We start from the raw sequence: 17501 nt of genomic DNA on the forward strand, positions 1-17501 counted from the left end.
AAAAGGTAGCTCCATTTTTAATTTTTTTTTTTTTTAGGGAACTCCATACTGTTCTCCACAGTGGCTGCACCCTTCTGCATTCCCACCAGCAGTGCACGAGGGTTCCCTTTCTCCACATCCTCACCAGCACTTGTGGTTTGTTGATTTATTGATGGTAGCCATTCTGACAGGTGTGAGATTATATTTTATTGTAGTTTTAATTTGCATCTCTCTGATGATTAGTGATGTTGAGCATTTTTTTTTTTTTCATGTCTCTTGGCCATCTGAATGTCCTCTTTTGGAAAAGTGTTTATTCAGGTCCTTTGCTCATTAAAATGTGGACTGTGTCTCCCAGGGAAGACTGGAGCTATGTACTGTTTGCTTCATCCTATTCTACTTCTAGTCCTGCTTTAGCACTTTTTCTCCTCTGTGGCCCTTTCAATATATGGCAAAGCTCAAGAACGCTGTTTTGCAGTCTCATTGCAGGACACCCTCTCCCCAATTGCCTGATGCTCCTCTGCCCACTCCCATTGCTTTAAAATTCCGCCCCCTGCCGAAACCGGTTTGGCTCAGAGGATAGAGCGTCGGCCTGCGGACTGAAAGGTCCCAGGTTCGATTCCAGTCAAGGGCATATACATTGATTGCGGGCACAACCCCGATAGGGGGTGTGCAGGAGGCAGCTGGTCGATGTTTCTCTCTCATCGATGTTTCTAGCTCTCTATCCCTCTCCCTTCCTCTCTGTAAAAAAAAAAAAAAAATCAATAAAATATATTTTTAAAAAATTTCCCCCCCTAATTTATTATTTTAGAGAGAGAGAGGAACATCAATTTGTTGTTCCACTTATTTATACATTCATTGGTCGATTCTTACATGTGCCCTGACCAGGGATTGAACACATAACTTTGGGGTATCCAGACAATGTTCTAACCAACTGAGTTATCCCACCAGGGCTCCCATAGCTTCTTGCCTCTGCTCTTTTGATTGCCATTCCTTCTACCTGGGAAGACTTTCCCTACTTTTTTCTGGAAATTTTCTCTAATTTTAACTCTAAGCTAAGGATGCATCTCTCAGAGCCTTCTCTAAGGTCCTAGGCTGAGAACCAGATGTCCCTTCTGTACTCCCAAGAGCCCAGCCTGTGCCTTTTTCACTATCCCTGTTGGCCCCAAAGAGCAAGTTGCTTCCTCAGTACCCGGTATGACGCCATGAAAAATGCACCCCCCCCCCCCCCCGCATGTGTGGTCCTTTCAGATCTGCAATCTCTAATTGTTGGATTATGAGCAGTCCACAAAGTCTGAACGAGGTTAGGGAGTGGCAGCTGGAGCATGACTGGTCATCCTTCCATAGCAGCTGTGGTCCTTGGAATTTTTTTTCTGATGGGAGGCCGAATCCTGCCTTCCTGAAATTTCTACCATGTGTTTTCAGCCTGCTGGCTCCAACAGCCATCTGAAAGCAGAGATTTGTCCTGGCCGGTGTGGCTCAGTGGTTGAGCGTTGACCTATGACACAGGAGGTCATGGTTCGATTCCCTGTCGGGGCACATGCCTGGGTTGTGGGCTCTGTCCCGAGTGTGGCGTGTGTGGGAGGCAGCCGATCAATGATTTTCTCTTATCATTGATGTTTCTATCTCTCTCTCCCTCTTCTTTCCTCTCTGAAATCAATAAAAAAAAATATATTTTTTAAAATAAAATGAAAGCAGGGGTTTGCTCTTGGTTCCCTGAATAATACTTTCTGGGAGTCAATGGTACCCAGTTCCTTCTGTGTCCATCTACTCTTCCAACTCCTCATTTGCCAACATCCCAAGAACAGAACACAGTGTTCTTTTTCCTTTAAATACATTTTTATTGATTTCAGAGAGGAAGGGAGAGGGAGAGATAGAAGCATCAAGGATGAGAGAGAAGCATTGATTGGCTGCCTCCTGCAGGTCCCCCACTGGGGACTGAACTCGCAATCTGGGCATGTGCCCTTGACCTGAATTGAACCCTGGACCCTTCAGTCTGCAGCTGACGCTCTTATCCACTGAGCCAAACCAGGTAGGGCCAGAACACTGTTCTGATCCAGGGCTGGTCATCCTGGAGCACAGTGAGAATATAGCTTAATGGAATCCAGATCCAATACTTCCTCTGTCTCCTCTCCCTGCTCTCAGTTCTTCTACAGTTCCCTAATGTCTAAAAATGTGGACATTTGTCCCCTCGTAAGGCACTGTGTGATCTGACTCCGCTTCTTCTTTTTATCGTTACCCAGTCCGGTGACATAAAACTTCTTACAGTCCCCCAGCTCTGCTCTGCTCTTTCTACCAGGCTTTCACACGTGCTGGTCCCTCTCCCTGGAACCATCTCCCCTCGTCTCTTGCCTACAACACACCACCATCCTCTTCGTGTGGTCAACATCTCAACCTTCAAATGTCCTGTCCTCTGATAAGCCTTTCCTGATTCCTCTAGGCTTCCTGAGTGCCCTGTGATTGACATCTGCTTTCCTGTCTTCTAGGCCCATCTCTTGCACTCTCAATGCCTAGCACAGGCTGTTGTTAGATCCTCAAAACAGTTTTTGTGGTCAGCTTCCAAGATGGCCCTCAGTGGTCCCTGTTCCCTTGTGTTCATGCCTCGTGTAGTCCTCTCCCGCACTGCATAGGGCTAATCTGTTTAACCAATAGGACATTGCAGAAATGATAACGTGATTTTCAAGGTTTAGTCATAAAAGACATTGTGATTGCTACCCTGCTCTCTCAGAGATCACTCACTCAGGGAAGCTAGCCACCATGTTGTGAGGATACTCAAGCAGCCTCGTGGGGAAGTCCGCGTGGGAAGGAACTGAGACCTCCTGCCAACAGCAAACACTGACTTGCCAGGCATATGAGCCACCTTACAAATGGATCTTCCAGCCCCCGTCAAGCCTTCACATGACTGCAGCCTGATTGACATGAGACCCTGAGTCACAATTACCCAGCTCCTGAATTCCTAATCCACAGCATCTGTGACATAATAAATGCTTTGGAATAATTAATTATACCGTAACAGATAATTAACGCGTGTCTGAAGTGTCCTTCTTTCCCCATGATAATTTTTTTTTAAATTTCTTTATTGATTAAGGTGTCACATATTTGTCCTCATCCCCCCATTCCCATCCCACACCCCTCCCCATGGATGCCCCAACCCTCTGTTGAACTTAAGCATTGGTTAGGCTCATATGCATGCACACAAGACCTTTGGTTGATCTCTCCCCCCTCCCCCCACCCTCCCCCATCCTCCCTCTGAGGCCCTATAGTCCGATCGATGCCTCCTTGTTTCTGGTTCTGTTCCTGTTCATCAGTCTATGTTGTTCATTATTTCCCCTAGATGAGCGAAATCATGTGTCACTAGAGATATACTTATAAGAATTGAATGTGCGACGAGCAATAATAGTTATGCTGACAGGCAAATGAATCAGTCTGTAGTGAGTTTCTTTCTGGACCAACAGTTCTTTTGAGACCCAATATCAATGTCCACCAGTTCCCTATGAGTACATGTCGGCACTGACCCCTCAGCTCTGGATGGTGGACAAATGGTGGCAATGCAGGTCCGACTCCCTCTGGTTTGGTCCCGGCTGGACCCAGGGGCACGGCTTCACCCGGATCCAGGGGCCCACGGCCTCACCCGGACCCGGGGCCAGGCTCACCCGGATCCAGGGGCCCACGGCCTCACCCGGACCCGGGGCCAGGCTCTATTTTTTAAAGTCTTTTGTAGAAAAGTTCAATTCCATTTTTGAGCACTCTGCATGTTCAGTGGTCATATCCCATTTCATGGGAGACTCTGAGATGTCAGCAGTCAGCAGCAGGGAACACCTGGTGGCCCCTCCCAAGTGGCCCCAAACCAGCCAGCTGGCTGTGGCATTCCCAGGGATCCCTACTTTCCAGACAACGAGGGGCAGGCTACAGTCAGGTTTCAAATCTGCTGGGGGCTCCACCCATCCCACAAGAAAAATCAGAGGAAAGTCCATGGAAACTGTTCATATGACATACTTTATTTCCAATCTACAACCATTAAAAACCCTTTGTAAGTTTACACTGTACAGTTATTCTCATGTCTGAAATAAGACACAGGGGCAGGGAGAGCTGGTGGATTGGAGACCACAGTCATCCTAGCACCCAATCCATCCTGGGAAGGAGCCTTTAAAGACAGGAGTGAGCAGAACAGAACAGTGGACAGGAGAGGCAGACAGTTTGGCCCAAGGATGCCCTTGGTTTCTTCCCTCCTGAAGACCTTTCCCTGGGCCCTCGACGGCAGGACCCTCTCCAGGAAACCAGGCTGGGCAGGAAGGGGGCTTCGCAGTATTGGCAGGAGTTGGGAGGGGCAGGGTGGAAAGGAAGGACAGCTTCTGGCTCTCTTCCCCAGTCACGGGGGGTAGGAGCTGCTTTTTGGCACAATCTGCAAGATCTCCTGGGAGGTGGGAGGAGGAGGATCTGGGGATTTAGGATTCTTTTTTTTGAGTTAGGTTTCTTTCCATTTGAAGAGAGGCCATGAGCCTATGGTGAGGTTCCCAAGGGATAAATGGTCAGGGTCTTTTTTTTCTCCTGCCCCAAGGACTGCCAACCCTCCCCCACCACCCCACCACCCCCGCCTGGCTTGTACAACCTCCATAACCTTTTGTAAAACCCAGACAAGTGGGAGAGGTGAGCAAAGCTGGAACCAAGCCAGGGGCAGGAAAAGGAAAAATGTGTGCCTTCTCCCTGTCCTCCAGCTTCCAGGGAGGACACGGGTTTTGTTGGGGTGGGGGTGGGGGGCAGGTGGGGAGAGTTCCCAGGCTCTCGGGAGTCTAGAGTTGGTGTTCCCCACCTGTTCCTGGTCTGGGCCAGCCTCAGTCCCTCACCAGGCTGCACTAATTGCTAGTATAGGTCAGCAGTTGGCAAACTCCTGTTTTATCAGAATTATCCAGAGGGCTTGTTAAACCCCAGCTTGCTGGGCCCCAGCCCAGAAGTTCAAATTCGGTAGGTCTCGGGTGGTGCCAATACTTTGCATTTCTATCAAGTTTCCAGGTGATGTTCCAGCTGCTTTGAGAACCCCCAGGTACCCCATCCTCAGCAACCTGGCAAGGCCCAGCCTCAGAGGCACCAAATACCTGGGAAGCTGCTAGGAATCGTCTTGTGGTGAATCCCCTGTGCAGAGAAGTAAACTAAGGCACAGAGATCAGGGGCTGAGCTGAGAGAGAAGCCAGGGTACCAGGGTGCAGTGAAGAGAGGATGGTGATGCAGGACCCCAAAACATGAGGGATGCCCTAAGGCCCTAGGGATCACCCTAGTTCTCATCATAACATTATACAACCAGCTAAACTCAGGGAAGTTGAGAGGTCTGCCCAGACCTGAGGCAAGTCTCAGACTCCTGACTGAGGTTCCTCCTCAAGGAAGCAGTTTGAGTGGTGTCAGAACGGAGTGTGACAAGGCAGCCAGGCCTGATTACCTTGGCCCTTCAAGGATGCTTAGAGGAAACCAAAGCTCCTTTACTTGGGGTCTGGGATCCAGAGGGCTGGTGAAGGGCAAGAAGAGACAGGAGCAGGGTCAATGGGATAAATAAGGGATGGTCCAGGGAGTATGAGGGAGGAGTGGGAGGAACCCTGGGCACAGACAGGACTCAGGCCCAGCGTCATGTCTTCTTCAGTTCTTGGATCTGTGGACTTTGCAAACTGCAAGCATTTGGGGAGGGGGGAGGAGCAGAGCCAGGGTCAGCTACAGGTTCAGCCAGGATGAGCTAGCTGTTCTGGAGCTGGTGAGGCCCAAGGGAGAGCAGAGAGTGGTGGGGTGTCAAATGGACAGATGACCAGGGAGAGAAGAACCCAAGCCAGGCTGCATCTCCTCAACCAAGGCCATGCAGGACTGGGCAGGGTAGAGGCCAGAAGTTGGGATCCAACACTCCCCCCGCAAACACACACACACTCACACACACACACACTCCCAGTGGGAAATGCTGGGGTCCTGGAAGGCTGTGGATAGAGAAGATAATGTGACTCAAAGATGGGACTAGGAGATGTTTCTGGACTGGGGGTTGGCTGGGGCCGAGCCCAATGAGAAGGGCCGGTAAGGCTGATGCCACCTAAGGCATTGGGGAAAGGTGCCCCCTTTGGTGTGAGAAAACACAAAATAAAACAGAACCCAGAAAACACCCCCCCAGATCTGAAAGCAAACATGAGTTGGAAGACCACAGCCTAGGGCACTTCCCTGATAAGACAGGAATGTGAGCCTGGGGACAGGGGGAGGGAGGGTGTGAGGTGCTGAGGTTACAGGGAAATCCATGAGAGGGGAGCAGTACGGGGGAGACTATTCTGGGAGGGCTGAGGGGTGGATGCTACAAGTAAGCTCAGGGTGCAGAAGAGGAAAACCTGGCCATTGGCCAGGACACTGGGTCTGCGGGCAGGAGCCAGCAGAGAAGAGGAGGCAGGGGGAGGGGAAACTTTGGGAGAGGATGATAAAAGAGAGGATGGATGAGAGGAGGAAAGTGAGCAGATAGAGGAAGAGGCACAACCAAGATCACAGATGCCAAAACCTGTGTAAACTTGGGTGAGCCATTCTCTTCTCTGGGCCTGATTCCTCATCTAAAAAAGTGAGATTAGACACAAAATGGCAAAGAGTGAACAATTCCACTTATACGAGGTACCCAGAATAGGCAAATTCATAAATAGAGTAGAGTAGAATAGAGTTTACCAGGGGCTGGGGGGAGGGGGAGTGGGGAGTGTTTAGTGGATGGTTTCAGTTTGGGATGATGAAAAAGTTCTGGAAATGGACATTGGTCATGATTGCACAACACTGTGAATGTACTTAAAATGGCTACTAAGTTTTATGTTATGTATATTTTGCCACAATTTTAAAAAAGTGAACAGGGATGGTTCAGATGATCTTTTGGCACCCTTTCTACTCACTGAGACTAGTGAGGGGGATGTCACCCCCAGGGTCAGGTCACTGAGGGGCGGGCCTAGGGACAATGAGTGAGATTGGACCACTTCACATTTGAATAGAATCTTACGCTTTTCCAAGTAGACTTGCAGGCACAGTATTGTATTTGGTCCTCACCACAAGACATGTGAGGTAGAAGGACATTGTCCCCACTTTATAACTGGGGAAACTGAGGCATAGAGTAGCCACATGATCTGAGTCCAAGGAGGTCATTCAAGTTGGTGGCAGTTTGTGGTTGTTGTTTTTTAAGTCACCTGGAAAACATCCTTACACCTTAGGTTCATCTGTTGAAATACCAGTTTGTTTAGTGGTCTCTGAAGAACACATGCTGTAAGTTAATAGCATGAGAGTTGTCTCCTGGGTCAAATATGCTTGCCTCCCATGACTGGTTAATCAGACTGATGGAACCTGATGTTTCTCTTTGTAGTATGGATGCCAGAAAACTCAAGAGTAAATTTTAATTGCATGGTTATGAGAATTACATCAGACAGATTTGGGGAATGATAATTCTTCTTGCTTTTTTACTTCCTACTTATGTTGTCTTATTAAAGTAAGATTTTAAAAGTTTCTATTTCTGCTGTATTATGCCTCTGATTTTAAGTTACCTCTGATGGGTCTTGGAAATTCTCAGGTGTTATTAGGCCAAATCAGAGCAGGGTTGAGGATTAGTTCCCTAATTCCCAGCACAGTGCTCTTTTTAAGGTATAAGATCGTGGTTATTGGTTAAAAGAAAGTGGCCTACTGATCAGGGCTGTGAACACAAACAGGGGCCACTGGTGCTCAGGATCTCCCTGGGAGTTTATTAAACGTGTAGGTTCCTGGCCCAAAAAGCTGCATTTTGCACATGTCCTCCGAGGATCCTGATACAAGGGGTCCCCAGACTACCCTCTGGAACACAGGTCCAGGGAATCAGGGTGGATTGCTTTCAAGACTGGATTGGGAAATGGCATGTTCTAGGTGTCCTGTATCCGCACAGAGCCTCCAGTAGGGCAGTGGGTTTACACAGCAAGCAGGACAGAGTTTGGGCTCGGGATCCAGTGGACTGAGGTTCTAGTCTAGACTCGATGACTTCCCAATTACATGACTCTGGGATGAGACCTGCACCTGTTTCTTCATTTGCAAAATCGGAACACTAACCCCTGTCCTGTCAAGGCTGCCTCCCAGAGTTGGGGGAGCGATTTCTAAATAGTGCTCTAGGGGGAGTGTGTAGGGGATCATCATCATTATTAACGAAGAGGCAGTGGGAACTTGGTGGGAGGTGAGGGGGGGGTGTGAGGCTGGAAAGGGGGGACATTCTGATTGGGAAGGGAGAAGGAGGAAGAGCCTAGAAGTTGGGTAGGCAAGAAGAAAACAGACCGAGTGATGAAACTATAAAAGGTGCATGGGGCAGGCATGATGGAGCCACATGGAGGGTCAAGTTTTGAGGTCCTCAACTGTGTCACCTGGGAAAGCAACCGGTAGGGGAGGCCATGGGGTCAGCCCATTTTGAGTTCAGTGAAAGTAAGAACTCTTTTTTTTTTTTTTTTAAAGTAAGAACTCTTGATAGTGTTTTGAAATTAGTCATCCTCTGGTGGAGAAAGAATTGGGGGGAAAGGGCTGCCAGAGATGGGGAACTGGATTCTGCTGCCTTGGGCATACAGGGTCTAGAGCAAAGTGGTAGGATTTTCATTTCAAATACAGACATCAAGGACCCCAGGAGCATCCAATTTGGCTTTGAAAGAGGTCTCAGGAGAAACATGAGGTCGCCCACTTTAGGGTCAACCATGCCAATGGCCTTCCATTTATCCCTACCAACTCCTGCCAACACCATGGGCCCAAGCCTAGCAGTCTGTAGGGGATTAGGACCCCAGGGCTCCTTGGGACTTTGGTTGAAGAGTAGAGATGGGGAGAAAGGAGGAAGAAGACTAGGAGAGAAGGAGGAGGAGAAAAAGGCAGGTGCCAGGAGTAAAAAGGCGGATGGATAGCAGGAAGGGGAAGAGGGTAGTGTTCTTTCCCGGGACCCCAATGTTCCAGGGAATCCCCACTGTGAGTCAGGCAGTTTTCTGCTTTGGGAATGTTACCAAGGCTTAAAAGACATTTGAAGAAACAAACAAACTTAGAAATTACATTCCAAAAGAGTAGAGTGTTTACAAACCAAACCCTCCCCGCCCCCAAAAAAGAAAACACAGTTACTAATTAAAATGCTAAAAATCAAACCAAATGAATATTTACATACAACATTTTCAACCCCATCAAGCCCCGTGTCCGGAGGCTTCTGTAGGAAGAGCGATGAGTGACCTTGCACAGTGGCATGCAGAAAGTAGAAACTGGGACTTTATTGAAGACCAAGATCTGGAGCGTCTGACACCGGCTGGGGGCCGGGCGGCCGGGCGCCGAGACAAGGATGGCAAGGACAATCGTGGACAAGGACGATGGTAAGGCTGAGCGGTCTGTAGGCTGCAGGGTCCAGGTCTCACGAGGATTTCTCTCCAAGGCGGGGGGTGCAGACTCCCTGGCCCTCTGCAGCTTGGGGAGGTGGCAGAAGGCCTCTGGTGGCTTGTGGCCTGTTGTGAATCTCCTTATCTGGAGATAACCCTGGGGGGGGGGGGGGCTTGACCTTTTTGGTGGGAGCACCACATTCCAGGGGGGCCTGGCCCATGGCTCCACTGGTCTGCCTGCCCTGCCCATACAGGTCACTATGTGACTGGCTGAACATGACCCTGGTGTTCTTCTGGTCGGGAATGGAGATGAAGGACTTTGGGTAACCGGTCCGGATGACCTAAAATTGCAGAACTAGAAGCAGGTGGGAGCGCAGAGGCATCTCCTGAGTCCTGGGGGCAAACTAACCAAGCTGCTGGCTTTTGGTCTTCCTCATGGGGAATTCCACAGACAAACCGTTTTCATCCCGGCGTTTCCACTCTGGACATCCAGCCAGTTATAGGAGGGCCACGCCTCTGCGTGTGTGGGGCCAAAATGGGTTCACTGGCACCAAGGGGAAGGCCACCCGAGGCCTCTTCGCCATACTGCAGTGAGCCACGTCACACTCTATCCAACGGCTCGGGCAGCTCGCTTGGGACGTGGGGGAGGGTGGGCAGTGGAGTTGGGGCTCGGAGGAGAGCCGTGAGAGGTCATAAGGCTAAGAGAGGCTGGTGAAAAGGCTGGCAGGCTGGCAGACACTCTCAGATCCATGTGCAAAGCTGCAATAAACAACATTCTCGAAGTTCAGTCCTGTTTTCCTGCGAATTCTCACTTGGGAAATTTGGAGAGGTCTCCGTGCTCTTGAGAGAGTCTTAGTAATCCATGTTTGACTCAAAAAACAAAAAAGGTGTCAGATCGGGGATGGGGTGGGGGGAGAGAAAATGAGAAGGGAAATGGAGAATGTTTGGGTGATGTGGGTCCAGCCCTCCAGCTGGTCAGTGAGCATTTACAGCCTGGCTGCCAGGGGCCAGGCAGGTACCAGATGCTGAGTGAAAAGCAGTGCTCTGAGGCCAATGATCAGGAATGTTGGGGGAGCAAGAGAAGGGCTCCAGCTCTGGAGGGGAGGGGCAAAGCTGACCAGGAGGCCAGAGCTCAGCTGCTGAGCTGTCTCGTCCACATGGGGGACCCCACACCTGTCCACTGTGTTCAAAGCCTTTCATTATCCCAGCGGCAAGAATACATGTCTTAATTGCCAATAAATTACCTTAGGGGACTTTGGGGGTAAATTAAATTATTAAAATAAAGTAAAACCACCTTAAATATTTATAGTAAGAAAAATTCAAATAAACAACCTAGGCAAGAAATGTGTTACCGCTATGTCCTCGGCCACCAGCCTCGTGGAGTGCTCCTTGGCCTGGCCTGGCCAACTGGAAGTCTCTTACTGGGAATAGCTTTGCCCTCCACCAGCCACAGGATGTAAACACAGTGGAGATGTGGTGCCCCTCCAGGGTGCTGGGGAAAGAGGCCCCAGTGATCAAGGCAGTGGGCGTTAGGCATTTATCTGTGCACCAGAGCTTGAGAGTGACTCTACCTATTTCTGCCCTCAAGGAATATCCTGGGAAGGGAGGCAGTTCCAGTGGCTCACCGGCTCTGAGCCCCACACCTTCTCACCTTCTAGTCCTGCTGTATGCAGGCTCTGGGCAGGGAGATCCAGAGCACCAGGATTCCAAGCAGGTTCTTGGCCCTGGCTACTACCCTATCATACCCCCTAGAGTCACAGCGGTCCAGAGCAGTGGGGCTGGGAGGAGGAGGCAGTGGGGGAAGGAAGGGATGGGAATCATGTCCAGCCCAGCTCCACCAGGAACCCCAAGCTGAGTCCTAGGTCAAAACCCGTGCTTCTCATTGGGGTTTCCTCCCCATGAAGGGGGTGTGATTGGCAACGATCATCTCCATGAGCCCTTTCCCTGAGGAGTGTATCCTTTCCTCAGCTCTTCTGAGAAGTGGGTGTGGGCAGAACCAGGCAAGACTCTCCTTTAAGACCCAGGGATAAGCTCTCAATGGATCTCTCTGGAGACACTTCGAAGCACAGTTTTGGTCTTTCTCCTACTCACTGCCTTCCCCTGAGGAGCCGGAGATCGCCACCCCATGGTCAGCAGGAGACCCCACTTTACCTTGGGGATTGAAAGCTGTTCACTAGCAGTGGTGCAGCTGCTATCCCCCAGGGCGAGGTGATGCGGAGGGCATGACCCGCCTCTCCGCCGGTTCCTTTCCGTCATCCATGCACTGGGCTGGTTGAGGCAGGGAGCTCAGCTGCTGTCACTCGCTGGGAGGGGCTGCTTTCTCTTCCCCACCCCAGCTGGACTCCGAAGGGTGCAGCCTGCACTTGGAAGGAGAGTGGCGAATGGCAGAGCGGGAGGGCCGGGCGAAGCAGGAGGTGAGAGACTGGGTGCTACAGTCACAAACAGCATCCTAGGAGGAGGAAGAGAGGAAATCAGGAGGAGCCAGGAAGGACAGACCGCCCAGGGGTTGGATGACCAGCCAGGCAAAGAGCTGGCTCAATCATGCCAGGGACCAGGTCCCAGGGACTGTAGCCCCTCTTTGGACAATTTTTAAAAATTGCTTTTCTTCTATTAGAACAGTAATGAATGTTCATAAATAATTTTCCATAATGTAATAAATTCTGGAACATACAGAGAAGAAAGTGAACATTGTCCGTGGTCCTACACATCAAAGTAAATTCTCACCAAATTGCACACACATACGTTTACCAAAATGACCTTACCTCTCACAGCCTATGCTGCAATTGCAAAACATGAACACTTTTTTGTCACTGTATGTGTCAAGATCTTCTTTTTAATAGCTAGCTACTACTTCATTGAGTGAAAATACCTTAATTCATTTATTCTATTCATTTTTGATGTGCATTTAGGTAGTTTCTATTTTTTTTAGTGTTACCAACACATAGGGACAATGGTTAAAGTGCTGTTACAGGATTAGAACGCTTGGTTCAAATCCCAGCCCTGTCACTTCCAGCTGTGTGATCTTGGGTAAGTTACTTAAATCTCTGGGCCTTGATTTCCTCTTCTCTGGGGTAAGGAACATGATACCTTTCTCAACGTTGTTGTGAGAGTTAAATCACATATGATATGTAAAGCTTTTGGCATAGTGCCTATTAAGTACTTCAAAAATGTTAGCTATTTTTATTAATAATGCAGTATACACTGAGTGGCCAGATTATTATGATCTCTGAACGCATAATAATCTGGCCACTCAGTGTATTTCTTTATACACATATGCGTTCCCACCTCTGTGAATATTCCATAAGCTACATTTCTAGAACAATTGGTCAATTTTTATATACTGCAAAATATTTGAATCAACATTCAAAATACAGCCAGCTCTGTACCTTTGCTTCCTGATGTAGGTGTGGTTATATGGGTGTGACAATTAACTTCATGTGTTAACTTGACCGGGCCACAGGACGCCCAGATATGTGGTTAAACATTACCCTGGGTGCTTCTGTGGGGATGCTTTTAGATGAGATTAATATTTAAATCATCAGACAGAGCGAAAGAGACTGCCCTCCTGAATGTGGGTCGGCCTCGTCTAATCAGTTGAGAGCCTGAACAGAATAAAACGGCTGATTCTCCCTGAGTAAGAAAGAATTCTTCCTGCCTGATGGCCTTTGAGTTGGGATATCAGCATTTTCCCTGCCTTCAGGCTCGAACCGAAGCATTGGCTCTTCCTAGGACTCAAGCCTGCCAGCTTTCAGACTGGAACTACACTAGGTACATATACTTTACCAGAACCACACCATCTCCTCTCCCTGTTCTCAGGCCTTTGGACCCAGATGGAACTAAACCATTGGCTCGCCTGGGTCTCCAGCTTGCTAACTCATCCTGCAAATCTTGGGACTTAGCCTCCATGATGGCACAAGCCAATCCTATCGAATAAAAGAGTAATATGCAAATTGACCATCACTCCAACACACAAGATGACTGCCCCCATGTGGACACAAGATGGCCACCACAAGATGGCCAGCAGGGGAGGGCAGTTGGGAGGGACCAGGCCTGCAAGGGAGGGCAGTTATGGGCAATCAGGCCAGCAGGGGAGGGCAGTTGGGAGGGACCAGGCCTGCAAGGGAGGGCAGTTGGGAGGGACCAGGCCTGCAAGGGACGGCAGTTGGGGGCAATCAAGCCTGCAGGGGAGGGCAGTTAGGGGTGACCAGGCCAGCAGAGGAGGGAAGTTGGGGGCGACTGGGCCTGCAGAGAAGGGCAGTTGGGGGGGACCCAGGCCTGCAGGGGAGAGCAGTTGGGGGGGACCAGGCCTGCAGGGGAGGGCAGTTAGGGGTGACCAGGGCTGCAGGGCAGGGCAGGTAGGGGCAATCAGGCTGGCAGGGGAGTGGTTAGGGGGTGATCAGGCTGGCAGGCAGAAGCAGTTCGGGGCAATCAAGAAGGCAGGCTGGTGAGCAGTTGGGAGCCAGCAGTCCTGGATTGTGAGAGGGCAGTTGGACATCCCTCGAGGGGTCCCAGATTGGAGAGGGTGCAGGCTGGGCTGAGGGACACATCCCCCCATGCACGAATTTCGTGCACCAGGCCTCTAGTTCCTTATAATATTGGTGTAAACCAATTACACACACACAGCCTATTGGTTCTGTTTCTCTGGAAAAGAAAACAATGGGTATGCATTCAGTTTGTGAGAATTCAGTGAGCCCTATTCTTATAATGTGTTCAGTATGTACATTACATTAAAAGTTTTTTATAAGTTAAGAAGCAGAAATAAATATTTAAAAGATTGTTTTAAATGCAGCCAGCTAGGTGAGAGTACAGAGAAGTAAAGCACTCACCATGCAATGGGGCCTGTAGAAATTGAGCAAACTCTTTTTCTTTTCTTTTTCTTTTAATCCTCACCCGAGGATATTTTTCCATTGATTTTAGAGAGAGTGGGAGAGAGAGAGAAAGACAGGGAGAAACATCGATGTGATAGAAACACATCGATTGGTTGCCTCCTGCAGGAGCCCTGACCAGGGCCCGGGCCTGGGAGGAGCCTGCAACCGAGGTACCTGCCCTTGACCGGAATCGAACCTGGGACCCTTCAGTCCGCAGGCAAACTCTTTTGAATGCAATTTGGCAACATTTATGAAATACCTTTAAAAATTTATATTCTTTTATACTGTAATCCTATCTCTTCAACTCAGACCTAAGGAAATAATCTGACATGTGGAAAAATGTTTTGCACCAAGATGTTCACCACAGGATTATTTGTAATAGGGAAAAACTAGAAACCACCTAAACATACAATACATACAATTGCGCCAATCACAGCCTACCCCACCTCTGTGCCCCCACGTATAACCCTCACTGAATGTACTGCACATCACATGATACCAACCCTGGCCACAGCTGACTGGACCAAGGGAGTACACTGGACTTGAGTTGGACCAGTTTCTTTCTTCCAAAAATGTGGAACTGGGACAGAGGGATTTGAGTAAGTCTTTCTTAGGTGCTTGAACTGGAAGAGGTTATAAAATCAGAGCTAGGACAGCCCTCCTGCCCATATGCAAATGCAAGAGAGAGAAACAGAAGAAGGAAGAATGAAATATTCATACTGAGCACATTATCAGAGAAAATGAAGTTCAAGAGAGAGGAGAGGGAGACAGAAAGAAGCTGCTGAGGCCTTTGGGTCCCTGGCCTCGGGGTCCTGTAAGATACTCCACCACTTCCCTTTCTGCGAAGCTAATGCATATGCATTCTTTTACTAACGCAAATAATACCTAACAAAGTCTGAAACTGATATCAGAAGTGAGGTATGCAGGCAAAATATTCTCAGAGAAAGTGAGAGCACTTAGGCATGGAGTCTTGGTGGGGTGGGGCAGTGGTATGCTGATAAATACTTAAATACTAGTTTTTCAGGAGTGAGGGGAAGGGCCCTGACTTGTGGCATTTGCCAATTTCCATAGTGTAAATTCTCCCACTGTGGCCGATCTCAAGGTACCAAGGTGATGTCACTGAACACAGAGATGGTACAACTGACTCGCACAAATCACATGGGCAGGCTCCAGCACACCATTGGTGGCAGGAGAGATGTGAGCACACCCCCTCCCTGTGGGGGATGGTGGCAATCTCTAGTACTCACTAGTCTCTTGGTATCGGGACCATGTGTCATCCCAGGTCTGGGCCTTCCAAACCCCGTCTCAGATTAACACAAGAACTTTTTGAAACACATTAACTATATTTCCTGAAAACCAGAAGATCTTGGACCTTATAAGCCAACCCCACCTCCCAAGGAAAAGGGCAACCCCACCCGCCTACCTCATTGGGAAGGACTGGGGTTCCATCTGCGTCCCGGAGGATACCATCTTTCCCCACCTGGGGGAGTACGGAGAGTCTGGCCTCCTCGCTGCTGCCTGGCTTGGGTGCCTTCTTGTTCAGGATCCTAGCCATGCCCTCTGGCTGATGGTAGCTGGCCGGGGAGAGGGGCTCCGGCTTCTTGGTGCTCTCCTCCCCGGCCACCGAGGTGGGGCTGGGGGCCCGGCCACACACGTTGCGGAAGAACTCCTGCACGATGCCGTACTTGGGAGGCTCGGGCTTGGCCCGGGCCTCAGACATGCCCAGCTTCCAGACGGACTCCGTGCTCCCCGAGTGCTCCACCACACTGAAGAGACTGGACAGCCCGTCATTGATATTCCTCAGCACGGGGCTGTCCCGCGTCGTGGTGGAGCGGGCCCAGGCCGAGCCATTCTGCTTGCCCTGGTGTAGGTTCCACAGGCTGCGGTCCTTGGCACCGTCCAGCTTGGACACGGATCGCCTCTGGAGCTTTGGCGAGCCATACTTGGGCGAGCAGCAGGGCCGCTCGATGCGCGAGTGCACCTTGTCCAGGGAGGAGGAGATCTGCTTGCTGCGCACGGACACGAGTGAGGAGCTGCGGGGGGACCAGCTCTTGCCATGGAGGCTGCTGCGGGGCAGGTCGGTCTGCAGGCCCACGCTGACCATGCGGGTGGTCTGAGTGCCCACGCTGGCCAGGCCCACCGTCTGGCTGGACGTGCTCTTCACTTTCCTCTCCAGCGAGCCTGAGCGCATGGCCTGGCGCACACAGTTGGTGATCTCCTTCATGTCGTCACTCATGTTGCCCGACATCTCCAAGTTGTGCAGGGCGGCTGGGAATCCAGGCCCCGCTGCCGGGGAACCGCCCCCGGAGCCCGCGTCCAGGCGCTGCCGTGAGAAGTTGCACAGCCACCGGCCGTAGGAGCTTTCGGCCAGCCCATTGGCCTCTGCCGACTCTTTGGGCTTGGCGGTGGTGAAGAGGAAGCCGGGCTCGATGAGGATCTTGCCCTCCCTATCGTGGACCACGGGGACACCCAGGCGCCGGGCCACAGGCGGGCTGTAGTAGACACGGATGCCCGTCTTGTCGGGAGCCGTGTAGCTGCGCTGCATCTGCCTCCCTGCCGGGTCCTGGCAGGCCAGGGCACCCAGGCGGCTGCAGTCCCGCGGCTGTGCCTGGGCATCCTTCTCTGGGTCCACCGGCTGGGTGCCCACAAAGGCAAAGGCGGGGTTGTTGGGCAGCTTCTTGCCCCGGGCAGCTTCGCTGGCCAGGTAGGGGGAACAGTCAAGCAAACTTTCAAACTCAGACATGGAGGAAACAGATTTGGTCCTGGGAAGAGCAGAGGAGGAAGAGTGGAGTTAGTGGAAGATAACACGCCCCAAGCAAGGCACTCTGGCCTCCGTCCCTGGTGCTTGTGCTGCCCCAGGGCTGGGACCACAACCGTCCTGCTCGCCTCTTGTGGAAGTCTCTGTCAGCGCCCTGCCCCACATTCCGTATGCACTCACACCTACACACCCCGCACTGCATGCTCTGAGCATCTGAGGGCTTTTTCTTCTGACTGCAGGAGCACACTTGGCTTCCACACCGAGGAAGCTGGAAAAAGTCAGAGTTTATGCCCCTAAACGTAGCCCTCGGCAAACAGTGGGTGGGAGTGGGTGGCTCCGTGTTCCTTGGGTGGGAGAACTCTGAGCTGCATGCTCTGCTCTGGCTCCCAGAGTTCCTCACTAAAACTGAGTTCAGGTTGCCCGTGGAATGATAACACCCTCTTTACTGGCTGCCTTCCCTTCCCTGTCTCACTTCCAGGTGTTTCCTGGAATCCACTCCCAAATACATCATTTCCACTCAAACCCTTGTCTCAAGGTCTCAAGTCCTTGTCTTTGCTTCGGGGG

General features: G+C 50.7%; 1 protein-coding gene across 2 annotated transcripts in view; it reads right to left on the bottom strand.

Moving 5' to 3' along the window:
* Positions 1–5521: 5521 nt before the first annotated feature.
* Positions 5522–17501, bottom strand: part of MTCL2 (microtubule crosslinking factor 2) — a 66847-nt gene continuing 54867 nt past the window's right edge. For both annotated transcript variants that reach the window (XM_079785018.1, XM_079785017.1), the window contains exons 14-15: positions 15603–16941; positions 5522–11760 (exon numbers count right to left, since the gene is read on the bottom strand). In XM_079785018.1, coding sequence (XP_079641144.1) covers positions 11608–11760; positions 15603–16941 — 1492 coding nt within the window. In that variant the 3' untranslated portion in view covers positions 5522–11607. The remainder of the gene's footprint in view (positions 11761–15602; positions 16942–17501) is intronic.

Source organism: Cnephaeus nilssonii (assembly GCF_951640355.1).
Source record: "Cnephaeus nilssonii genome assembly, chromosome: 11".
In the NCBI taxonomy this organism is placed as follows: Eukaryota; Metazoa; Chordata; class Mammalia; order Chiroptera; family Vespertilionidae; genus Cnephaeus; species Cnephaeus nilssonii.